This window comes from Mus caroli, unplaced genomic scaffold, assembly GCF_978045245.1.
Source record: "Mus caroli unplaced genomic scaffold, Mus_caroli_1 scaffold_15, whole genome shotgun sequence".
NCBI lineage: Eukaryota > Metazoa > Chordata > Mammalia > Rodentia > Muridae > Mus > Mus caroli.
Window position 1 is genome coordinate 85,402,761 of NW_028227270.1, and position 24,502 is coordinate 85,427,262.

At 43.4% G+C, this 24,502-nt stretch overlaps 1 protein-coding gene across 4 annotated transcripts in view; it reads right to left on the reverse strand.

The window, feature by feature from the left end:
* The window catches only part of Cdyl (chromodomain Y like), a 206,582-nt gene that overhangs the window by 81,019 nt on the left and 101,061 nt on the right, over nucleotides 1-24,502 (reverse strand). For 3 of the 4 annotated variants that reach the window (XM_021180697.2, XM_021180698.2, XM_029468275.2), the window contains one exon: nucleotides 3,346-3,420. The exons of the other annotated variant lie outside the window; for it this stretch is intronic. In XM_021180697.2, the coding sequence (XP_021036356.1) occupies nucleotides 3,346-3,420 (75 nt within the window). The remainder of the gene's footprint in view (nucleotides 1-3,345; nucleotides 3,421-24,502) is intronic. 4 annotated transcript variants of the gene reach the window in all.

Here is a 24,502-nt window from a genome sequence, read left to right on the forward strand (position 1 = left end):
ATAGAAAAATAAAACCAGTCTCCTATCACAAGCTTTAATAAAATATAAGCTTTTCCAGCCAAGTGCCACAAAATCGAAGCATTTAATAAAATACATAAAAATGTGAATGATATAAATCACAGCTCCATCAGAGTCAAGACAAGAGATTCCTGCCTATCTAAAATTCTATTATAACCCTAAAGACCAGCACCTCTGTGTTCAATAAATATTTGCTGAATTTGCCAAGGAATGAACTGCACATCTGGCCCTTGGCTTGGATCTTTACAGTGGAGCTTCAGTAAGCTAACACTGAGGAAAGACAACTATTAGTGAGCTATTAGCACCATCTGTACATATAACGGCTTTTTTACCAACACCCTCCCTCTTACCTACACAACACATTTTTATTTTTATCTATATATTCATGAGACAGTGGATCCTAATGTCAAATGACTGACCTGTAGTCACTCAGCTAACACACCCAGTGTAGCAGCAGTGTAGGATCTGCCCCTCTGGTCCCCTGCCTGGGTTACTTCTGTTTTGACTGTATCTTTTATGGCTGTGATGGTTAAGCTTCATGTCAACTTGACTTCACTGTCACTTGAGAGACACCTATAAGTGTGCCCATGAGCAAGTTTTCAGAGGTTTAACTGAAGACAGAAGACCCACCCTGCACTGCCTGGCAACCGAGTCCTGAATAACAGAAAAGCAGAAAGTGAACAGAGAAGCACGCTCCTCAGCCTGCTGCCTCTGCCGTGCCTTCTGCTACTGGGAAATCGATGGACACTATCCTCCCTCTCAAACCACATCCTCTCTAACTGTAGAGTACTTTCAACAACAAAAGAGTAACACAGTAGTTTCCATACACTATGAGGCTCATTCAACACAGGCTCTGCTTTCTTCCGTGTTCACTGGACATGGGGCTAGCAGGTAACAGGCACAGAACAGTAACTATGTAACCTGGATAGTAGAGAGGAACACTGGCTTCCTTGGCTTTAGTCTGGGAACAGTCTTCAAACACTGATGTTTAGGCACAAACGCACCAGAGAAAGACAGTATAACAATCCTCAATTAATTCCCAACAAAGCACATAGAGGAGAACACCTAAGATCATTAAGAATCTTGGAGGAAAGAGCACCATATAAACACGCTGTCTGTTACTAACAGTCACGTCCACAGCTTTCTGCTTATAATTCTTTTAACCTCAAAAGTTCTTGTACTTGGCAGGTAGTTGCGATGTATACTCCATGAAGGCTCACTGTGTCAAATCAGTATGATCTCTGTTTTTGTAATTGGCTTCTCACTCTGTATGTCCAACACGCTTCAACATCATCATGAAATGTACCATAGAATGTTGCTTCATACAGTCCTAATGCCATTATTTTACAACCCTTGCCTTCAAGAGCTTCAAGGCAAGATGACAGAATAAGACAAGAGCTTCACTAGCGATGCCCCCAAACAATCAGAATGCTCTTAGAAAGGCCATCATTAAGGCAAATGGGATTAAACCTACACTGGATCAATAACAATAGTATCAGCGCTGACAACTGGTACCTGATGTATTACAGCTCTTTAAAGTTTGCTTTGTTACTCAATGACAACTGCTTAAGAAAACTGATCAAGTTATTTTCAACAAGCCAAAGAATAGCTTATATCTGGGATATACAATGACCTTCAACCCTCTGACTCTTAGCTTGACAAGAGGCTGAAGGGGCTACCAACAAGAGTCTCAGCCTGCTGCAGCGAGGCCACAGACAGCTAAATGGAGCTTCCCAGGTGACTGAGACATAAGACCCTCACTAGTCACTATGTCTTACAGCTAAACAAGGGGCAAAGCACAAGCAGAATGCAGTCGGGTGCTAACAGTCCCTAGAAAGGCTCCTTTCCTGGTCAGCCAGCTCGTTTTTCGATGCACTAGACATTCAGGGCAGCTGGTCACAATGCAATGCGACTCTTGCCTGTGAACAACTTTGCTGATGACATTTCAAATAAGCGGTGTGCTGCTCTCAGATGACTGCTTGTTTACGAATTTGTCAAAAAAGGGCATTCCCACTCTGTGAAAAAAGGCAAGTGACCCTGGCACAAGCAAGCATTTTTAAACTGACTCGTGGGAAAGAGGTTATTATCAGTAATCCTAAACATTTTTAATTGCTGTAAGAAAGCACTCCAATTTCTGCGAAACTCTTATGCAAAACCATCCAAATCACAAAAAAACCAATCTGCTGTCCTGAAAGCTTTACCATATTTGATCATGTGTTCTCCTGATGGATTACAGTCGGATCCTGTTTATCAGGCACAAAACTGAGAATAGAACTCCCCCTTCCCCTGCAATCCCACCATTATCCCTGCCTCACAGAGTCAACCTTTACCCTGAAGAGCTAGGGGCTTGATTTGAGATGTTCTACACTCTCTTTAGAGACCACGAAAGCGTTGCTTGGTTTTTAAAACACAACTGAACCTTAGAGGACTTTTTTTTTTTTTTTTTTTTTTGTTCTGCCCAAATGCAAATTTGAAGTTAAAACTCTCCATCCCAGATGACTCTGAAGGAAAGGCATTTCTGAGATGGAACTTAAGCTGTACATGAAGAAACGATAGACTCAGATGCACTGGCACAAGTTCCAGCAAATGGGAAAGCTGCTGCCCTGAGCTCCAGATAACCCTCAATCAACATTCACAAGTCTCAGGGACATGGCAAAAACACAGACATGATCTGAGAATGAACCCTGCGGCATCACATGAAGCCTGGAGAGAAACAATCAAAACGCAACAAATGCAACTTCAATGGGAAGTGTAGAGTGACATCTACTAGGCTGGCAGACAGATTTGGTGAAGTCAGACAAATCCACTTTACAACAGTGGGGACCACAGCAGCTGCATGGAGAACACCAAGGAGAATGATGGACAATTAGATAAAAGACAGGAGTGGTGCTGGAGCAACAGCTCAGGGTTAAGAATGCTTGCTGCTCTTTCAGGGGAAACTGAGTTCAGTCTCCAGCAGCTACAGAGGCAGATCACAACTGCCTGTAACTCTAGTTAGCTGCAGGGGACCTGTTATTTGCTTCTGGCCTCTTACACATGGGATTCATGTGCGCGCACACGCGCGTGCATGCGCTCGCAAACACACATACATACACACACACACACACACACCCTGGGCATGGAAAAGAAAAATAAATCTTTTAAAAATAGATGGGCTATAGTTTCTGATGTGCCAGTACTTACTGAACCTATTATCTGAGACAGAATCAAAAACTCACAGCTTCTCTTAGATGCCAGGTATACTGGTTCAGAACACAGGTGAAAAACCCTTACTGACACCCATGGGCAGTTCATGCTGTGTACTAAATAGGGAACAGACAATTGTACCTGAGTCTCCGCGTCTTGAATTGCAGGGGACACTTGATCGGGTTCTGAGACTGTTGCAGGAACCACATTATTTTGCTGACCAAATTGAAACAAGAGAAGAACCATTCAGACTCCAGAAATGCTTGATTTTATGGATTTAAATAGGCTAACTTTAAGTCTTATGGATTAAAGAGGCTAACCTTATGTCTTGGTTTGCCAAGGGCAGTCTTACACCTCTTGTCACATTATCCAAACTGGGTTCGCCTTCATATTTTTCCATTTTTAATTACATATTATGATTCATTGTTGCATTAAAGTAAGGTAGTGTGGATTCGGTTTGCACCTAGTTTGTCTTGCATCTTCTGTCTTAATCTTGTCTGTTCAGCATGTAGACTCCTGCAGCCAACCAACAGTAAGCCACTTTTCCCTGCTTTTTCCTAACCCCACGTGCCTCCAGCATACACTCTCTACCATAAAGGGAACATGTGACAGCACTCTCCAGTTCAGGGACCACTGGGTTATCAACAGAGTGGATTCTCATGTGTCTCACTTATGGTCTAAATCCATTCTTTGTTTTGATTGCTTTCATTTGGCAATAGGCTACCGTAATAATATCCTAAAAAATTAAATACAGGCTCAGTGAACAAGAATTGTATTTTCATTGCTCAAGCAAATTAATGATGACTGTGTAATTTGCATATCTGTCCATATGTGCCACAATGGACCCATGAGAGCCAGACTCTAAACTAGCATAATACACTCTTTCTTTCTTCCTTTCCCTTCCCCCATTTTGTTTTTCAAGACAGGGTTGCCCTGGCTGTCTTGGAACTTGCTCTATAGACGAGGCTGGCCTTGAAAACTCCTCTGAGTGCTGGGATTAAAGGCATGTGCCTCACCACCCGGCTCAATATCCACTTTTAAAGAAGGGAATAGTCAAAACTGATATGAAATACAGTATGACGTTTACATCTTTACAACCACAGCATTTAAATGCTTGCCAAGTCCCACTTTTTAGTTAGTAAACGGCGTGTTCTGATTAATTGTGTTTGTTTCCTCCAGAAATGTCCTGCCATGGAATGATGGCCCCTACTGATGTAGACAACACTAGACCATTCCCAGTTCTCTTCGAGAGAATCACCTGCAATACTAACTCTACGTTTTCACCTAATCCACAGGGCAAGGGTCACTAATAGTAACCTGCAAGCCAAAGCCACCTGCCTTGTGCTCTGGCTGGCACAGCCCCTAGGATAAGATTGCTTTCTATCAGCTTTCAGTGGCTGGGAAAAGTCCAAAAACTATATAAATTATTAGGCCTAAAACGTATAAAAATTCTTATCTTGGTGTTGGTAAAAGAATGTTTACCATTCCTCAGTGCATAGACACACACTTATTTGAGGATTGTCAACAGCTATCTTTGGGGCACCATAGCAGACCAGTATGTGTGACAGAGCATATGAAATCGACCCACTGGTCCTTTACAGAAGATCTGTTGAATCCTGTCCTGCAAGGTAAAAAACCTCACAGTATTAAACGTTCAATGTCTCAATGCAGACCATTATTGGATTTTGTGATTTTTTTTCATATGTATGTAAGATAGGTAGTTGAATGCAGTAGGTATGTTGTGTGTGTACAACAAAGTACTCCATCTTAACAGTATGTAGCCTCTTCTTGCTGCACACACAGGTAGACCTTCAAAAGACTACTTTGAAAAGTCAATCAGAGAATCACAAAATGACTTGGACCCTTTTAGATGAGATGTTTAAAACCTGGACTGTTTCTTTTGTTTAAAATAGTGGGAAGAAGTCCATCAAAACATTCAACAAAGGTTTTCAGAAGCCAATAATTCCTAGAATGCGTGTGCACGTGTGCGTGCATATGCGCACACATGCATGTACACACATGCACATACCACTTGTAACTTTTGAAGCCTTTGGCAGATGCCAATTACTGAAATTAGAGTTTACAAGTAAACAGTGAAATAAACATAAAACCAAGTAATGAACTGAAGAAATGAATTTTAAAGTCCCTGAAAGGCAGAGTATACTTTGAAACATTAAGAGCTGTGGGAAAGAACGTTTTTTGAGCTCCTATTTTTAATTGGAGAAAGGCTAAATTTTACAGCATCTAAATATAGCCAACCACTTAAAAAGATGAAAGTGGCAATTTATTTGACAACGTTTTGTCTTGTTAAATTATCTGTTGAACAAAGGTATTCTAAATGGAGGTTTAAAAAAACAGTTCTCATGAAAATATTTTCGCTGAAACAGGCCATACTGCAATTAAAACAAAAATAATTACTCTTTTGTAGAAATTACTTTGTACATACTACCTATCAAGAAAGTAGGTTTTCTTTTTCCCCCCTCCAAACAGGAAAGTATGAGATGTGGAGAAGAAACTCAAGATGCCACCAACTTCACATGTACTGATTGGAAGCACACAGACACCTAACTTCAGGAGACCCACGGCCACACAGCCACAGAGAAGCCTGGTGTCACTGGACACACAGTAAAGCAATGAATGAAGTAAGGGTAACCAGACTCCTATCTTGGACAATTACTTAACTTCAGAGACGTTTCCTTGGTTATTGTACAACAGATTCCCAAGGAGGACCATATTATGTCTGGCAATGCGATAAAAGCCAACACAGGTCAGAATGCATCTTGAGAGAGCCTGTAACTCCCATTCTCAGCACTTCTGTTCTCAGAGGCTTCATCTAAATGATACATTAACCTCCTAGCTTATAATGGTTTGGCCTGTAATTTCTCCCCACTGCACGAGTGATACAATTATCAGGTATTAAATGATATTTAACTTGCAGTAGGTTTATGGCGATAAAGCACTACTGAGGTGCTCATAAGAACACTGCATATGTCCACTGTAACATATGCCTTCACCTGTGACGTTACACCCTGACAAACTAACATAGTTAGCTTCATCTGCCATCAATGTGGTAAGAATATGGCACTGGGTAAAACCATCTAACAATTACTTTATAAAGTACTGAATACAGTACGGCGTATAGTAGTGGTCATTACCCGTTATGACCACAGCTTCATATTATCCACCTTATCTATATAGACTCTTACTCATTCAGTAAGGGAGTGCCAGCTACTTACAAACTGGGATCACAGAGGAGAATGGGTCAGATAGCATTCCTGCCTCGTTCTTTTATCATCTACCGTGAAGATGTGGGAGTGACACATGTCAGCACCCCACACCCAGTGTTCCACCCCAAGGACACCTCACCCCTGAGAAAAACAACTCTCTTAGTATACCAGGACAATGCACACATATCACACACAAGACCATCTCATCTCTAGTAGGGCACTAGACATAGGAATGGATTAACCAACCATCTACGATAGCCCCTGTCAACTTAGCTGGATTAAGAGATGCCTAAAACTAGTGAAGCACACATCTGGGTGTTGCCTGCAAGGGTGTGTCTGGAGAGAACTGGCATATAGGACCATCATGGCCATGAGGAAAAGCTAGTCTGAAACATCAAACAATAGGCTTGGGGCCTAGATGAAAGAAAGTGGAACAGGAAACCAGGTAGCACTGCAAGCTCCATTCTTCCCAAGTGCATCTGATGTTGCATGGGCACTGGCTCTAGCTTCTTTAGCTCTCAATGTGTCCTTTTACCACTGGCTCTCCAGGGAACTACTACATCTCGGTCACAGATGGGGACTGTACCACTGGTCCTCTTGTTCAGAGGCTTCCAGAGAAAACAGCTACTGGGTTCACTGCCTGTCCAGTCTCCAGCTACTGTTAAGACTATCTAATCTCTGATTGTATAATCTAACCACATCTGTCTCTGTCTCTCTCCCATACACACACACACACACACACACACACACACACACACACACACACACACACAGAGAGAGAGAGAGAGAGAGAGAGAGAGAGAGAGAGAGAGAGAGACAGACAGACAGACAGACAGACAGACAACAGACAGAGGTAACCATATGCTACCACCTTCTCACCTCTCAGGCACACTAATGAACAGCATATAAAGGGACAAGCCCCAAGCCATGTGTCCCTTGCTGCTTTTTCCTTTTGTTATATTGATTAAACCTGTTTCTCTCTCCATTACATTTAGATTCCTACTTTTCTTCTACTGCTGACATATTAAAAACATTTTAATGAGCAGTGTCAGTATCTGCCAGGCATGGTGGCACATACATGTAATCCTGGCACTTGGCTCTAACGCCCAAGCCCTGGGTGACACAGAGAGACCTTGTCTAAGACAGAAGACAACACTAACCAAACAACAGCAATTATAATAAGAAACCTTCATCAGGGTCACGTGCAAGAGCCAAGCTTGGCAGTGACACAAAGACAAGTGGCATGTCTAAAAAGGAGCAGAACGACCAATCTCCAGGACCGGGGGATAAAACTTTTTAAATCCAGAGGGAAGAACAGTCAACTGGAGCAAATGAGGACCATATTGGTTTAAATTTCCAACTCCTCTTAGGAAGGTGAAACTCTGAAAGCACACACAGATCATTAACCCCACAGTGGGTCTGGAGAATTCATTTCTACTTTTGTAGTCACAGGTGGCATTTGTGGCCAGCACAGAAATCTTTTTTTTTTTTTGGTTTTTCGAGACAGGGTTTCTCTGTATAGCCCTGGCTGTCCTGGCACTCACTTTGTAGACCAGGCTGGCCTCGAACTCAGAAATCCGCCTGCCTCTGCCTCCCGAGTGCTGGGATTAAAGGCGTGTGCCACCACGCCCGGCTCAGCACAGAAATCTTAAGCTTTACCAATAATGTTGATTTACAAGTTCCAGATTTAGGAAGTAAAAGTGATCAAAATAACATTTTGGTGGCTCAGCCCTTAACTGTGTGGTGCTCTTGCCCAAGACCTGTTCGGTTTCCAGCAGCTATGTCACGTGGCTCACAACCACCTGTTATCTGTTAATTCTGAAGTTCTGAAATTAACCACCTATTAATTCTGAAGTCAATTCTTGATGTTCACATTGCTGATTTTATGAGATTACTAAGAATACTAAAGCGATAAATACTAAAACACTGAGAGTATAATAAACATAGATAGCAGTCTGTGGGGCGGGCTCTCTGTTGACTACATAACTTAGGAAACATTTTGCCAAGTGTACAGAAAGCTTAGCAGATAGATAACCACACTGAATGAAAGCAATAAGAATCTAGCCCAGGTTCTCAACCTGTGGGTTGTGATTCCTCTGGGCACTGAGCAACCCTTTCACAGAGGTTGCATATCAGATATCCACATTCATAACAGTAGCAAAATCACAGCTATGAAATGAAGCAGCAACCAAATAATTCTACGGGTGGGGGTTACCACAACACGAAGAGCTATATTAAATGGCTTCAGTATTGGGAAGGCTGAGAGCAACTAGTCTAGAGAATAGAGTTCTCATGCGCAGTCTGTGTTTGTTGTTGTTTTTAACTGTGCTAACCGAATTGGGGGAAGGGGCATTAGTTCTTCTTGGTTGCTACCTTCCTCATGACCTCCAGCATGTCCCTCAGCCCCTGCTGCTTCCTCTTGGCATGGATGTGTGGATCACCCACCCACCCACTATCATCTTGATGAACTGGAGTGCACGTTTGCCCTGGGACACCTTGGGATGCTCCAGAGCACACCTTCCAGATCAAGACCCGCAGGAGTTTGGTGTGCTTGTGAGGCGCCCTGGCACTGGCTCTGCTATGGCTTGCTGCCTTTGTCACCTCATGGTCTTTGATGAAGCCAATGGCCGCAGAGCAGAACTTGGCCTCTCTGACAGAAAGACTGCAGTCTAATATAAACCCAATGGTTCTGGACCCCTTAAAACCAAAGTGAACTTAGTTAAGTGTTAAATTTCTCAATAACTAAACTTAAAAAAAAAAGGCTGGTCACCTTTGTATTGTGTGTGTGTGTGTAGGGGAGCACATATTAACTAACACAGAGTTAGTCATCAATCAATAAACGCTACTTATATTTCATTGAAATGAGCCTTGTCTATTCATGTGTTTTAGACATTGATTTCTGTTGGGTGATTTTCCACAGCTCCACTCTAATTCTAGAGTTTATTTTTAAAAGGAGAGGTAAAGAGAAGTTGATTTATTTCTTAAATAAGGAAACAATAAAGGTGGTGGTGTAGTTTGAATTAAACCTGTGTCTAGCACAGGCTTTTATCTTAGAACCTTCAGTCCCTAGTTGGGGAGGATATGGAAACATGCTGAAAGAAGAATGTCGTGGGGACAGGCTTTGATACATAGACATATGTGTATGTGTGTATGTATGTATGTTTGTATGTTTAGGAAAGATTAGGAGGTATGGCCTTATTGGAGGAGGTGTGTCACTGGGAATGGACTTTGAAGTGTCAAAAGACTCACACCATTCCTAGTGTGCTCTGGGCTTCTTGCTCGTAGATGTGAGGGCCCTGCTGTTTGTCACCATGTCATTATGGGTTCTAATACTTTAAACCATAAGCCCAATTACATGCTTTCTTCTACAAGCTGCCTTGATCAGTGTTTTATCTCAGCAACAGAAAAGTAATCAATACAGATTCTCCATCTGGAACCATATGCCAAAATAAACCTCCTTCCTAAATTGCTTTTGGTCATGGTTTTATCACAGCAATAGAAAAGTAATGAATACAGGTGGCAAACAAGATGTTGCAACAACTGAAATTTGGGTTATGACTCAACAAAAAGTAAGTCAGACCATGGTATGTCTGTGATTTTGCAATGGGCAGTGTAAATTCATTTTACTCACAAAGGAATATGCATTACATTTCCTAAACCACACATTTTAATACCACATGGAAAATGGGGGCACTTTAAAGAATTCCCATACAGTGATGGCAATCAACACCCTCTGGTTTACATTTCACATCTCTGACCTGTTGCTCGGACCATGAGAGTTTGGCAGCCACTGGGGTGAAGAGGCGAGAGAGAGATTAATAGTGCTGAGGCGAGATGGGATTCTACCTCACATTATTAAGATCAATATAATTTAGTGCACAACTAGAACACACAAAAAAAGCTGACCCCATGGGTACTGACATCCAAGACTGTGTGTGCCAAGAGTGGAGTAAGATTCAGGAGCATTCTGACACTCTAGATTTCACTCTGGGTGTGAGGCAAAGCCTTGTTATTACAGCATTCAGTCCGGTGTGGGCATGGTACTGTATCTCACCACCTACTTACTATGTTCTTACGGTTGCAGGATCTGAAACGCCTGCGGACATCATTTTGAACCACTTCCCAATGCACTCACTCACCCAGCACACTGACCCTGTCTCCCCTCACACAACTTCCTGTGTCCATGTCTATTATGTCTCTTCTTATGAGGAACTGAAACAGGTAGAGACCCATTTCCCACTGAACAAGTGGCTGGTGTTACATTATGTTAAACTGTTTTAAAACATCAATACTAGTATTAATAAACTCTTGCTGTAAGCACTCCTTGTGATGCCTACTTCCCTGTGCATATATAAGCAAAACATGTCAGTGGGCGGGACATCTGGACTCTCCAATTGACAGCTGGGATTCATGGTGTTCTGGTTCCCTTGAACACAGGACTGTCAGTCAAGCAGTACCTTCTATTTAAATTATCTCAAACACACCTTGGGGGAACTGCAGAAAGACTGCAGCTGCTTGCTCTAACTTCTCAAAGTGCAGCTCCAGCCACAACTATTTCCAGGAGTTTCTTGTACCAGCTCTGCTGACTCTTGAACTCCTTCTACCCAAGGCAAAGGGTGAGCATTCTCCTGCTCCTTCTTACTCTGAAGAGGTGAAGTAGAGCTGAGCGACAGTCATCTACAGAGGAACACCTTGCTACTGAAAACTGAAAGAGGCAGGGCTGGGACTAGTAGTGACATTCCAAAGAGAGGGAACTAGGGGTCACTTGCCAGATGGCAGAGGTAGAGATGTGGAAACCCTGTAGCCTTGACAGTGATGGGAGGGGGAGCCTCTCTGACAGAAATGGGTGACAGTGGTAATGAGGACAGTCACAGACAGGACCTAAAGGGCTGATATTTAAAACTACACCACTAGAGGGTGCCACCTGCTGTTCCTGCCTGTCAAAAGTTAGGCATACAAAGGCTGCAGGAGACAGCGCTGAAGTTTCTCCTGGATCAAGGGAGTGAGTGTCCAGTGTGGTGAGTGTGGGGTCATTTTATTTACGGAAGACACCAGAAAAGGTGTACTAGGATCTGGAAGAACTTGATGGTGCAGAAAGAACAGAATCTACTGGGGGAACTCATGGCATAGCCTGGTTTAGTTGGCCTGATACACAGCCAGCACAAACACTGAAGTGCTGAGGTTAGAACAAGACACCCAGTCACCTCTTGGTAGAACTTCATTTTTTTAAGAAACTTTAACATCTTTTTTGGCCCTACAAGAGTAAATGGGGTATATGGATCTTTTCAGTAATCACTTTCCAGTCACACAAAAATGCTACAAAGATCCACTACAGCTGCTGAGAATACGCATGTCTAGCTCCCTACTGAAGGAGCACTTAACGTTCCCCTCATGGGAAACCCAGATCTCTCTATGGTTAGCTGCTTTTCAAGATGATCTGTTTATCTGTGTGTCCTGAGGATCAACCACCATAAACAACACAGAAAGGAAAGAAGTGCGCAATCAGTGAATAAACTGCATCTCCATTCTAGGATGGTAGATACAGTCCGCATGCACATATGCATGCATGTATGCACACACATATGAAACCGACATCGTGATCCACGGTCCAAGAGATGCTACCAAGGGAACGTTCACTGCACTACTGCCCTCATTCTGCCTGCATTAGGAGAAAACCATTACCTAGGATCCTATTTATGACTCTGCATGAGCTCCTTCAAGCTTCTCACAGGAATGGCAGCTGGCACATCTGCCAGAGCAATCTCTAGTCCTAGCTTTGGTTAACAGGGGTCGCCTAAAACCATCATAAAGCACAGATATTTACATGACGACTCCTAACATAGCAAAATTACAGTTAAAAAGTAGCAATGAAATAATTTTATGGTGGGGAGGGGATCACCATGACCTGAGGAGCTGTATTAAGTAAGAGGTGGCAGCACTAGGAAGGCGGAGAAAGAACCACTGCTGTAGTTAGTGCAAGTCAGTGACTTCCCAGTCTTTCCAGGGCTGGAGAGATGGCCCAGTGATTACAGTACTTGCTGTTCTTGCAGAAGACTGGGGATTGGTTCCGTTCCAAGCACCCACATGGTGACTCAGAACCATCTATAACTCCAGTTTCAGGAAATACAATGCCCTTTTCTGACCTTCAAGGGTACCAGGTACACACACAGCACACATCCATACATGCAGGCAAGCACTTATACACATGAAAATACAATAAGTCTTTTTTAAAAACTCAGTCCAATATTTTTAGGACACATTTTATTCTCTATAGTTTGCTAGAATGTAGAAGTTAAAAATAACTGGAATGTACAGTTTTATTCAAAACACAAAATATGTCAACAAATCTGTTTATTCTGAGTCTGAGAAAGAAACTCTGGGCAAATTTTCCCAAAACAGAGAGACAGCAGTAAGATTGTAATAACTACCAATAAAGCAAAACCGGCACGGTGCAGAAATATCTCACACACAACCAACTTCCTAAACAAACAGCATAGCAAACTCAATCTTTTGGTGGAAAAAAAAAAATCACAGGTGCCTCAGCGTACAAAGCATCCCAGACACCTGAGAGATGCAGGTCTGGGAACTCTATGACCAGCTTAACATTAGATATTTAAGAGGATCTAACAATAGCAAGCAAGGAGCTGCGAGTGTGCCTTCAAAGTCAAACCCACTCATCCCTCTCAAAGGCAGTAAACAACCTCCTCACCAGCAAGTGTGGACATAAGAGTATCTTCCAGACACGTGGAAATAACACTCACTTCATAGTGAAATCCTGGAACACTCCCAGTACCTGCATGAAACCTGTAACGTTATCTACCAAGTCTATCTGAACAGCCCTTCCTGGAAACCCCCAGCCTAGCAGACAAAATAGATATAAAATTTCAAGGAAGGAGGCATTAACAGAAAGTAGATTAAAGTGCAGCACAACATATACACGTGTAAATATATGTACATATGCACCTAGCCACAAAACATCAAAGGGCTTAAAAACAAGTTCAGAGAGACACACCATCCGTGTTAAACCATCAGTACTCAAACAAGACTGTTCACTCAAAATGATGCAGAAATTCAATGCAAGTTCCTACCATGAAAACCCCAGAAGGTCCCACAGGGCCCAGCAGAGTGGACTCAGCATCTCTATATGAGAACACAAAGTTTCCTGAAAAGCCAAAAGAACTTTTATAATAGCAGGGGGAGAGCTTGCCAATTTGAGATGAAAACTTACAAAGTTGTAGTAATTAAGCCCATGTTACACACAATAAGAAACATGCAACCATAGCCACAGAAAACAAACTTAACACTCAAAGTGATCCCACACTTGGGTGGCAACTGGCGGGCCCTTTAACACACACCCTTCCATCTGACTATCTCCTGGTACTTTAACACACACCCTTCCATCTGACTATCTCCTGGTACTTTAACACACACCCTTCCATCTGACTATCTCCTGGTACTTTCATCTGATTCACCCTGAGAGTTTACTGCCTTACTGGACCTCTAAGAGGAAAAAGAGAAAGAAGTGGGAGGAAGGGAGGGAGGGCACGAGGAAAGGAAGGAGGGACAGACCACTGAAGGAAAGTCAGGCAACACTAAGGAAAGGATGACGCAGGTCTACCCACAGCAACATGAAGAACATCTGGCTGATGGGAAAAGCTGCAATATTAGACCCTTTGTGTGTGCACTTAACATGATCATATTCAAGTACGCTGTGGCCGGAATAACCTTGGCAAGAACTCACTTCTTGAACATTCCTCTTCCCCAATTAACCAATCCCATCACGCTGTGAATCAGAGCTCCCACCAATGGGAAGAGACAAAGTCATCACCTGCATCAGCAATTACAAAAAGGAAGCCATGTTGGCGCTGGTGTGCTGCTAGACTGGTTTAGGTTCTGGGACACTTTTTACAAAAAGAATTACTTTGCCAAGATACTTTTGCCTCGTTTGTTGTTTCTTCAGTACCAGAATGATTTATTTGTTGTTTCTAACAGTTTTCAGCGGTCCGTCTACTTTTCTTCTTTTGGAGATAAGATCTCTCAGTGACCCTGAACTCCACAGGCTAAGCTGACAATGAACCCGAGACCACAGCAACAGAATTACAGGCTGGACCATGTCCTACTTTGCTCCCCCAACCCTTTTCAATACAGGTTCTTGGGTTAGAGCACAGGTCCTCGACCTTGAGCAACAACTGGGCACTTTCTATGTCTAAATAATGTGCCTTCCAAGCATGCTAACACAATTCCTACTAACACACAAGTTCTGGTTCAATAGGTCTGGGGCACACCTGAGACTGCACAGCATTGTCATCTCCACAGATCATTCAACACAGCACACATGTTCTAGTGACACTGAAATGACTTCTGAAGAAGGAACTGTTTACTGCAGAACTGAAACAAGCACTGAACTAAATAAATTAGATGGAACAAAACAGAGTGGCAGTCAACGTGCAATGGGGATGATACTCTACAGCAAGTCTGCTAGGCAATGCCGCAGGAGACCAACAGTGACTCAAGTGGGGAGCTGTCTGGAAGGAACTCGAGGTCATAGGCCAGAACCAAAAGGAGCATCAGGCTTCTTTAATGTCATTGAGTGCTTGTATAATTACAAGCTGGCCTTAAAATCCAAGATTGTCATAATAGTCAGAAGTATAAAGAGGGTCAGGGCAATGAATGCTGGCTGGCCACCACTGCTCCTCAATCAAGAATCAGCCACAGGACCAGAAGAGAATGGTGGAATGGGGATCAATCTATGTTTATGGTAACAAACCACAACCACTGCAGAGGGACTTTAAAAAGAAAACAACAACCAACAAACCATCAATAAGTCAAATGCTCTATTCAAATCAATTGTTCCCACCAAGATTTTGTTCCCATTTTACCTATTACTCCCGCCATAGTAGAATGTGTAACGGTTCATTTTTACTGTCATTTGATGGGACTTAGAAAGCACCAAAGAAACAGCCCAGGCCATATATCTATGAGGGGGTTTCCAGAATGGCTTAACTGAAGAGGAAAGACCTATCCTGAATGTGGGTGGCACCATCCATGGGCTGGGGTCCAGGGCTAAAGAAAAAGGAGAAAGCAGGGGCTGCACAAACAGTGATTAAGAGCACTTGCTGTTCTTCCAAAGGACCCAAGCTCAGGTCCTAACACCCAAATCAGGTGACTCACAACAGTAACTCCAACTCCAGATATGACACCCTCTTCTGGCTGCTGTGGTATCTGCATGCATGTGCACACACAAACATACAGACACCCCACACAGCTCTCTCTACTTACAGAGTCCTTCCACCATGCTTTCTCCACCTCACTCTACGCCCCCACCCCAAATGTGAGCCAAGATAAACCCTTACTTTATTACGTTGCTTGTCATGTATTTGATCATAATTCTCTGGTCATAGCAAGGAAAAAAAGCAATATACTACATAAGTTAACATGGAAATGTTTTTGCATAGTTTCTGCTTTATCCTTCTCATACTCTAATTATCCCTATAAGAAATCCTTCTTAAGGGCTCATGAGCTTGCAGGAATGTCCCTTGGATAATACCAACTATAAGAAGTCTCCGGGGTTGGCCCTTGAGCGAGGGCACCCAAACCTGGATCATTATTAGCTCCCACTGTGCTGGTCTCCGTGTGGGTGACCAGCCATAAACAGCAAGCATCTGATCCCCTTTCAATTCACTAGGTACAAGAGAGCCTCTAGCAGCAACTGAATGGACACGAGAATGGAGGTGAATGGCCACTTACTGTGGTGAGAATGTTGCCTACCAAAACACCACAATGAAACTTAACCCCAAATATGATAGCATTAGAAGGTGGGCCCTTTAAAAAGCAATTAGGTTAGGAAGGAAGCTCCACCCCTGTGAAAGACTTCCTGCCATCTTTATGGAGACACCTGAGAATTGCCTATCCTCTTCCCATCTGAGAACACCGGCAAGGGGCATCATCTATGAACCCAGAAGGTGCTCAGGACACCAAGCCTGCTGGTGCCCAGAACTTAGCATTCTTGCCTCTAGGTTTATAAAGTAATAAATGTCTGCTCTCTATAAGCCACTCAGCTGATGCCACGTTATCATTACAGCCCCCACACACTAGGATATCCCTCAAGTTAGCACTGGAATTTGTAGGCTTTAGTGTATGCTAGGTGGAAGTAATTCATGAAATCCAAGTCTCAGGTCTAAACAGTTCATCACGACATACAGGCATGGGAACTGACTAACTCTGAAACTCATTATGAAGTGGTACAGGCCATATGATCACAGGCAGTCATTACGGAGTACGTGCATATCAAACGACTTTTAAAAGTAGCACCTTCTAAGAAGTTAATTAGAGGCACTTACTTTTTTCGAGTTGGGAAACCCTTTGGGAACTGCCCTTAGAGCTAAGTCCTGCTCAGTGGGGGATGGAAAGCGCCATGCACACGGGAGGAAGAGTGTGTAAGCAGGCTACAGTCAGAGAGACATGGCTTGGGTCACTCTCATGGAGGCAAGGGGAGGAGGCAGGAAGGCAAAACTAACACATTCCCACAAGGAATCAGGAGTAACAACATGTGACCACTGCATTCAGGAGGCAGAGGCAGGAGGAGGATCGGGAGACCAGGTGAGCTGCTGCTACCTGGTGAGCCGAAAGTCAGCCTGGCTACATGAGACCCTATCTCAGAACACACCTTTTAAAAAAGCCATCATGAAAAAAAAAATATGTGCAAGAAAAATCATCGAGATGTACCTGGCCGTGCAAAGAACACTTTAAAGTTGAAGACTGTAAGAGCTGATAATAAATGGGAAAAATACAAAATGTGAAGCAAGCAATCCATTACCCAAAAGAAGTAATAACAAAAAGTATAAAATACCCAACAGAAAACACTTAAAAATTACAAGGTAAGGACATGGGAGGAAAACTGAGGTGAGCTGTGTTACGAAGAAGACTATAGAAACAGGCCCAACACCTGGTGACAAGCTGAACTTGAGCGGCCCACCCCTCTGGAGACAAATCTGACACGACACAATTTACACTTGCATTTATATTTTCTCCTAGTGATCTCACTTAGGAGCAAATCCTGGAGACATGCCCCCAACAGTAGAAGATTGCACTTGCACACACACACACACACACGGTTTTTCACTCCAGAACCATTTATCCATGGAACAGGACAGACATTCTGAATGCCGTATCTAGGAAGGAAGCCGAGCAATCGGAGAGTCACTGAGAACTGAGTGGCTTAAGACAGACAAGAACAACTTGCGAAAGGATACAATCTACGACCCGCTGCTCACTACGGCAATCCAAGCAGATACATACACAACATATATACATACTTGCTCATCTGTACAAGACATACAAGAAGGCTGGTCACCCGCAGGGGGTGAGCAATGGGTGGACAAAGTGCAGACCTTGTCAGAATGACAGGAGGAAAGGGCGAGAGCAGGGGGGGGCACTGAATTTGGTATGCCTTTTTATATGGTTCCACCACTTAGCCAAAATATTTCCTTCCAGTCAACTGTGGGAAGCCCTACAATTTAAATACAAGGAATAGGGAGTGTGCCCAAATTGTACAAATGAGTACAATCACCACATTGAAGGGAGCAGAAGAGGAATAAACTGGAAAACATTATCTTCACTCAGTAAAGCTAAAGACAAAATTTCATATAAAAAATCTATTCTCAGAAGAATTCAACAGTTAGCAAGCACACTCTGTGAGAGAGCAAATATTTTCAGCCTTACAGACCATCCACTCTCTGAAAGAACTTGACTTGATCAATGTACTAAAAGCAACCGTAGACAAACACAAACAGATGGGCGGGCTCTATTCCAAAAAACTGTCTACAACACTAGGAAGCAGAGTGGATTTGGTCCATGGACTATCATTCATTAAAACTTGATCTAGTTAATAAGGTTGTTCCTCATATAAGAATGTAAGCTGACAAACTCAAACAAGAACTGGGCAAATGAGAAAACACAGTATGGCTAACAAGAGCCTGGAGCCTCACTGACAGAAAGACATCCAACCCAGTTCAGCAAAGTTAGAATGAACACTGTTGGGCTAGGTTGTGGAGTACTTACGGGAAGGACCCAATCAAGATGCCTACATGCATGTGTGTGCGCACCCACCCACCCACACGCATACACACGCCACAGTTCTGTCCTGGGGTGGCTGAGAAGCAGTGACACCTCAGTAGCATCCAGCATTCCCTGCTCCCTGAACTGGGGGTCTACAATCAATCTCCAATAAAATGAAGTAGCAGGATCTTCAGAAAATTGTTGGCTCTACAGCAGGCCTTCAGAACAAGTCCAAGATGAGCCTCGGGCAATCACAAGAGGCTGAAGATAGAGGTGGGGGCAGGGTTGGCTGGGAGATGAGGCACACGAGAACCAGCCTGGAGGGGGCAGTGTCCAAAACTGGAACTGAGTAACAGAAGACTAGGTTGTAACACAAATAATTAAATAATTTACATTTATATATGCACATGTAGGTGGATGGACAATGGACATGGATGGATGGATGGATGGATGGATGGATAGATGGACTGACTAGCACATACAGAGAAGGGTCAGAACTCCATCTAACAAATGTAGAAGAAACACATAGAATATATAATCAACAGAAATTATTATTACAGGCAAAATCTGCCAATGAAGCAGCAAAGTTACTACCCAAAGTTTAAGGAGAAACATCGTGTGACACCTCAGAGAGGCCGAGATTCTAATGCTGGTGGCTCTGGGATCCACTGTCTCCCGTGATTCCTGCTTTATTTGGGGAGCAAGAATACACCCTGCTCTGCCGTTCTGCCATAAATGGACCCTCAGCCAGAACAATGCTGCTCACAGCTGTGAGAACGATCTTGCCAGTGCCGGCTCACTCTACTGCTGATTTCTTTCTGGGACAGACAATTTCAAAGATAACACTTGCAAATATCCTTCCCCGGCTGTCTGGGCATCTCTTGACACAGCCAAGTCAAGAGGCAAAATTAACTATCACTATGGGCAAGAGAAGTCTTGTATGTATATATCCCATGTATGTGTTCTGTTCATTTAAACTGTATTAAGTATATAAATAGATAAGATGTATTTTATGCATTCACATTGTATGTATCCATCTGTTTCCAGAGGCGGCAGTAGCAGAAGACAAGTGAAGAGGGAAAGAAAGCCGGAGGGGGGTGGCCTGCCCAAAGCTGTGAGGGGCTGTGCACACAAACATGTTGAGAGTGCTCCCTGGGCCACCACACAGCTAAGGAAAGCAAAAGGGACATTTCCGTGCAGTGTCTTTTCAGTGGTCTCTGTTGACCTAATTAAAGGACCAAGGAACTGTCAAAGTGGACATGTCATGGGATTGGGGAAAAACTATGGAATAGAGAAAAAGTCAACACATTTGGGTGCAACAAATGGGAAAACACACACACACACATACACAAAGAAAAAATGGTTTCTGCTTTTCCAATCAAAATACTTTAATGAATCTCAACATTTAAAAAACAAAAACCAAAGCAGGCAAACAAACAAACCCACTTCTCATGGGCCGGAAAGAGGTTCAGAATAGTTTCTTGTCCCTTGGAGAGGATGTGGACTCAGCTCCAGTCCCATACTAGGCAGCTCATAACTCTGTAATTTAGTTCAAACACCCTCTTCTGGCCTTTGTGCATACCCGGCACTCATGTGGTACACATACATACATACATACATACATACATACATACATACAGTACAAACACTTATAGACATAAAATTAAAATACAAGCTTTTAAAAGTCAGTTTATTTATAAATTTTTTAATACTTAACTAATTTCATTTCAATCTTTGTTGGAGTACTTTATGTAAATTTCACTCAAGCTTCATCATGGCCCCTTTGATGTGCTTTTCTATTCCGGGATCTGTCCTGCGTTCCTTCCATTTCTTTTTGCTCTCTATCTGGGGCAATTCCTGTCTTTTTAATCATGACCTCTGCCTGTAGTTTAGAAAAGTTTTCCACTTATTTTGTAGACTGTCCCTAACTTCGGGTCCACTATATTTTTAGAAAGAACCGGCCTTCCACGGGGTTTGCTAGGGATGCATGACAAAGGATGCAGGCTGGAGCAGCAGGGATGGGCTTCCCAGAGCTCTGCAGATGATCTTTATTTAAAGCAGTGGACTCTGTGGGAGGGCATTCTTCCTTCAGGCTGTCCCTCACACAGGCCCTGCCTCTACGGCTGGGTTCTCAACCTTCCTAACACTGTGACTCTTTATACAACACCTCACCTTGTGGTAACCCCCAACCATGAAATGATATTCTTCTCTGTAACTGTAATTCTGCGGCTATGAATCATTATGTAAATATCTGTGTTTCCTTATGGTCTCAGGTGACCCCTATGAAAGGGCCATTCAATCCCCCACCAAGGGTCACAACTCACATGCTGAGAACTACTGCTCTAGATAGCACATGGCTCTCAGCCTGTCTCCTTCTGCCATGTAGCCTAAACTGACCTTATATGTGATCCTCCTGTCTCAGTATACACATGCACACAGGATAAAGTGTAATGTAATAAAGTCATATTAAAAAGATTAACATTAGTTATGTTTGTTTTTAAAAGTTTCTAAAAATAAAAGCATTTTTTTACATTTAGAAGAAGAAAAAAAACTAATTACTGGTTAGCACATTTTTAATGTGCATAAGACCATAGCAGTTCAAATATATATTATTATTATTCAGATATAATATCTAGTTCTCTCTTTTGGGGGAGGGATTTGAATTTTGACTCAAATCTTTATGTAACAAAATTCATTGTTAACTACTGGTTCTATATTTTTCTATATTTGAAACAAATATAACCTTGGACACACAGACAGACACATAGACATGGGACAGACACCAGTGTTAAGTGGGCCAATGTGTTTTCATTTAAGTCATGCACTTACACACATTTAACTACTCCTCAGACAGATTATCTACCATTGAAGGACATTTTCTCAAATAGCTTTGGGCATTTATCACCAGCCATGGGGTAGACTATACAGGGATGGATATGGACACATGGAGAGACAGACAGACACACACACTCACACACTATAATCATCAGTTTGTATAATAGTCAAGTTTAAAAAACTGTCTTGTCTAGAAACTCAGGTAAGGTTACTTTATTGTTTATAGCACTTGGGACAAGAGAGGACAGGACAGTCACCAATGTCACAGAGGGTGGGACAAGAAGAGATAAATGTGATCTGGAATGTCTTTAGACAGATGTAGACCCTCTTCAGCCTTAAAGGGGGTGATTAACAGTTGCCTCACAAGGGTGGGCGAGGTTAGTTCTTGTGTTTGGTCGTGTCTGGTCATCCCACTCTTTCTTTTCGTCCCAGCACCCTCTGCTGGGCAGAGCTGGAGGGTGGTTGGGAAGCAGGGTGGCTGCAGAGGGCCTTTCTTCTGTGGTGTCCCTCTAGTGTGCAGTGTGGACAGAACCTGAAAGGTGCTGCACCTTTTCTCCACCTACAGTCTACCGGCTACACTTAAGTGACTTGGAGCCCAATTCTAGCAAAACAGATGGCTTAGCACTGGTGTCCTGAGAAGCAGGTGGCAAGCTTAAGGATATACACAGTGCACAACAGCACTTCAAAATCCAATGTTGAGAGAAGTAAGTCATGGGGTGGAGGTGGGAGAAACAACTTCCTAAAGTTTTCACTTTCTCCAACATGGTAAATCAGACATCCTTTCTAGAACAATAAATACACCCACAGTTGAATAAAATGCCTTCTAAAGTCAGGTGTGGTGGTGCATGCCTTTAATCCCAGCACTCAGGAAGCAGAGGCGGGTAGATCTCTCTGAGTTTGAGGCCAGTCTGGTTTATAGTTTGATTATAGCACGTTCTGGGCCAGCTAAAGTTACATAGTGAGACCCTTTTTAAACAAACAAACAAGAAAGCCTCTTAAGGGCTGGAGAGATGGCTCGGTGTTTGAGAGCACTGATTGCTCTTCCAGGGGTCTGGAGTTCAGTTCCCAGCAACCACATGGTGGCTTCACAACCATTTGTAATGTGATCTGAAGCCCTCTTCTGGTGTGTCTCAACAGAATGACAGTATACTCACAAACATAAAATAAATAAAAGATTTGGGGGTGGGGGGGAGAGAAGGAGTCAGCTAGCCTCTTAAGCTGGGTGGTGGTGGCGGTGACAGCGGCACACCTTTAATCCCAGCACTCAGGAGGCATAGGCAAAGTGGATGTTTAAGGGCAGCCTGGTTCATTGTGAATTCCTAGACAGCCAGGATACATACTCCCTCTCAAAAACGAAGAAGGAGGAGGAGGAGGAGAAGAAGGAGAAGAAGAAGGAGAAGAAGGAGGAGGAGAAGGAGAAGGAGGAGAAGAAGAAGAAGGAGGAGGAGGAGGAGGAGGAGGAGGAGGAGAAGGAGAACGAGAAGGAGAAGGAGGAGAAAGAGGAGAAGGAGAAGAAGAAGAAGAAGAAGAAGAAGAAGAAGAAGAAGAAGAAGAAGAAGAAGAAGAAGAAGAAGAAGAAGGAGGAGGAGGAGGAGGAGGAAGAGGAGGAGAAGAAGGAGAAGAAGGAGAAGGAGAAGAAGGAGGAGAAGGAGAAAGAAGGAAGAAGGAAGAAAGAAGGGAAGGAAGGAAGGAAGGAAGAGAGAGAGAGAGAGAGAGAGAGAGAGAAAGAAAGAAAGAAAGAAAGAAAGAAAGAAAGAAAGAAAACTTTAAATACTGCAAAACAAGCCATCATTTTCAGCTGGCAAGAAGGGGTATTTTCAGGAATATTTATGAAAAGGTTTTGAAAAGTCAGGGCAGCATTCCCCCAAAAGCCACTGGTGCCTGTGATGTAGAGCTGGGACACAGGACTGTGTGGTGAGATGGGAGGTCAGATCAAAGTCCCTTCAGGTAGGAAAGGCCCCAGGTCAAAGGGCAAATAGGGAATGGACATGAAACAGACCTACTTGGTTATATGGCAAATCTTGCCTTCATTCCAACCTTCAAAGCAGGATCCAGCCCAGAGGATGGGTAAGCACGAAGGCAGCTTTCATCTCCCTGCTTTCCCTAACAGAAGTACTCCTCAGACGCCAGCCCAACGTAGTAACCCACAGCTACAAGCTACCAAGTGCTCCAGGGGCAGGGAAAGTCTAGCAAAAGCTAAGGCACACTGCATTGGACCCGTGCAGGCTGAAGAGGGGACAAAGTACCCCAGCATCAGCACAGCACCTCTCGGGCTGTCTGCGTACTGACACCCACCTGTAGGTGAGACTGTAAAAGGGATGTACAAGGGACTCTTGCAGGCAGACTGGCTGCAGTGGCCTAAGGCTTATGGGCTCCTGGAGAATTCACCACTACTGAAACACTGCTGGGGACTGCAAACCACCAGGGCAGAAAGAACAGGCACAGGGAAATGGAAGGACCCTTCTAAATGAAGGGGATGGGGAGAATGACAGACAGAGCCTGGGCTCCACAACACCGGGGCACCTTTTTAAGTGGCTGCTGAGGACAGGAGAGGGCGCTCTAGAGCTGCAGTTTCAGAAACCCTCGATGACCCCCCCTCCCCTGGAGAAACGCAAGAAGACAACTTCAAATGTGTTTGTGAAGAAAGGGACCGACAGTTGGGTCTAATACCAAATCATCTCGATTCAGATGTGAACAGAATGATGACCACAAAGGCAGTGGCAGCTCAGCAGGAGGCCATGTTCATGAAACAAACTAGCCTGCTATTTACAGGGAAACTGAACAATACGCTTTTTCTCACAGCAGATACTGAAGAGGCTACTCTGACACCCGCAGATAGCTTGTGTGAAAACTGAACTAAAAAGAAAAATCTAAAGACTACACAAAATAAAACCAGAATAGGTAAGAATGGTGAGTTTGAAGGTTCTACCCTATCCCCACAGTCGTGGCTGTGAACCTGTGGCAGGCAGTTAAGAGCTGGTCTTTGCTGTTGGTGCTTCTCAACCGTGACCGTTGCCCATGTTGCAGTGACCTCAAACCATAAAATTATTTTTGTTGCTACTTCATAACTGTAATTTTGCTACTGTTGTGAATCATAATGTAAATATCTGTGCTTTCTGATGGTCTTTGGCGACCCTGTGAAAGGGTCACGTGACAACTCTAGGGGGTTGTGACACACA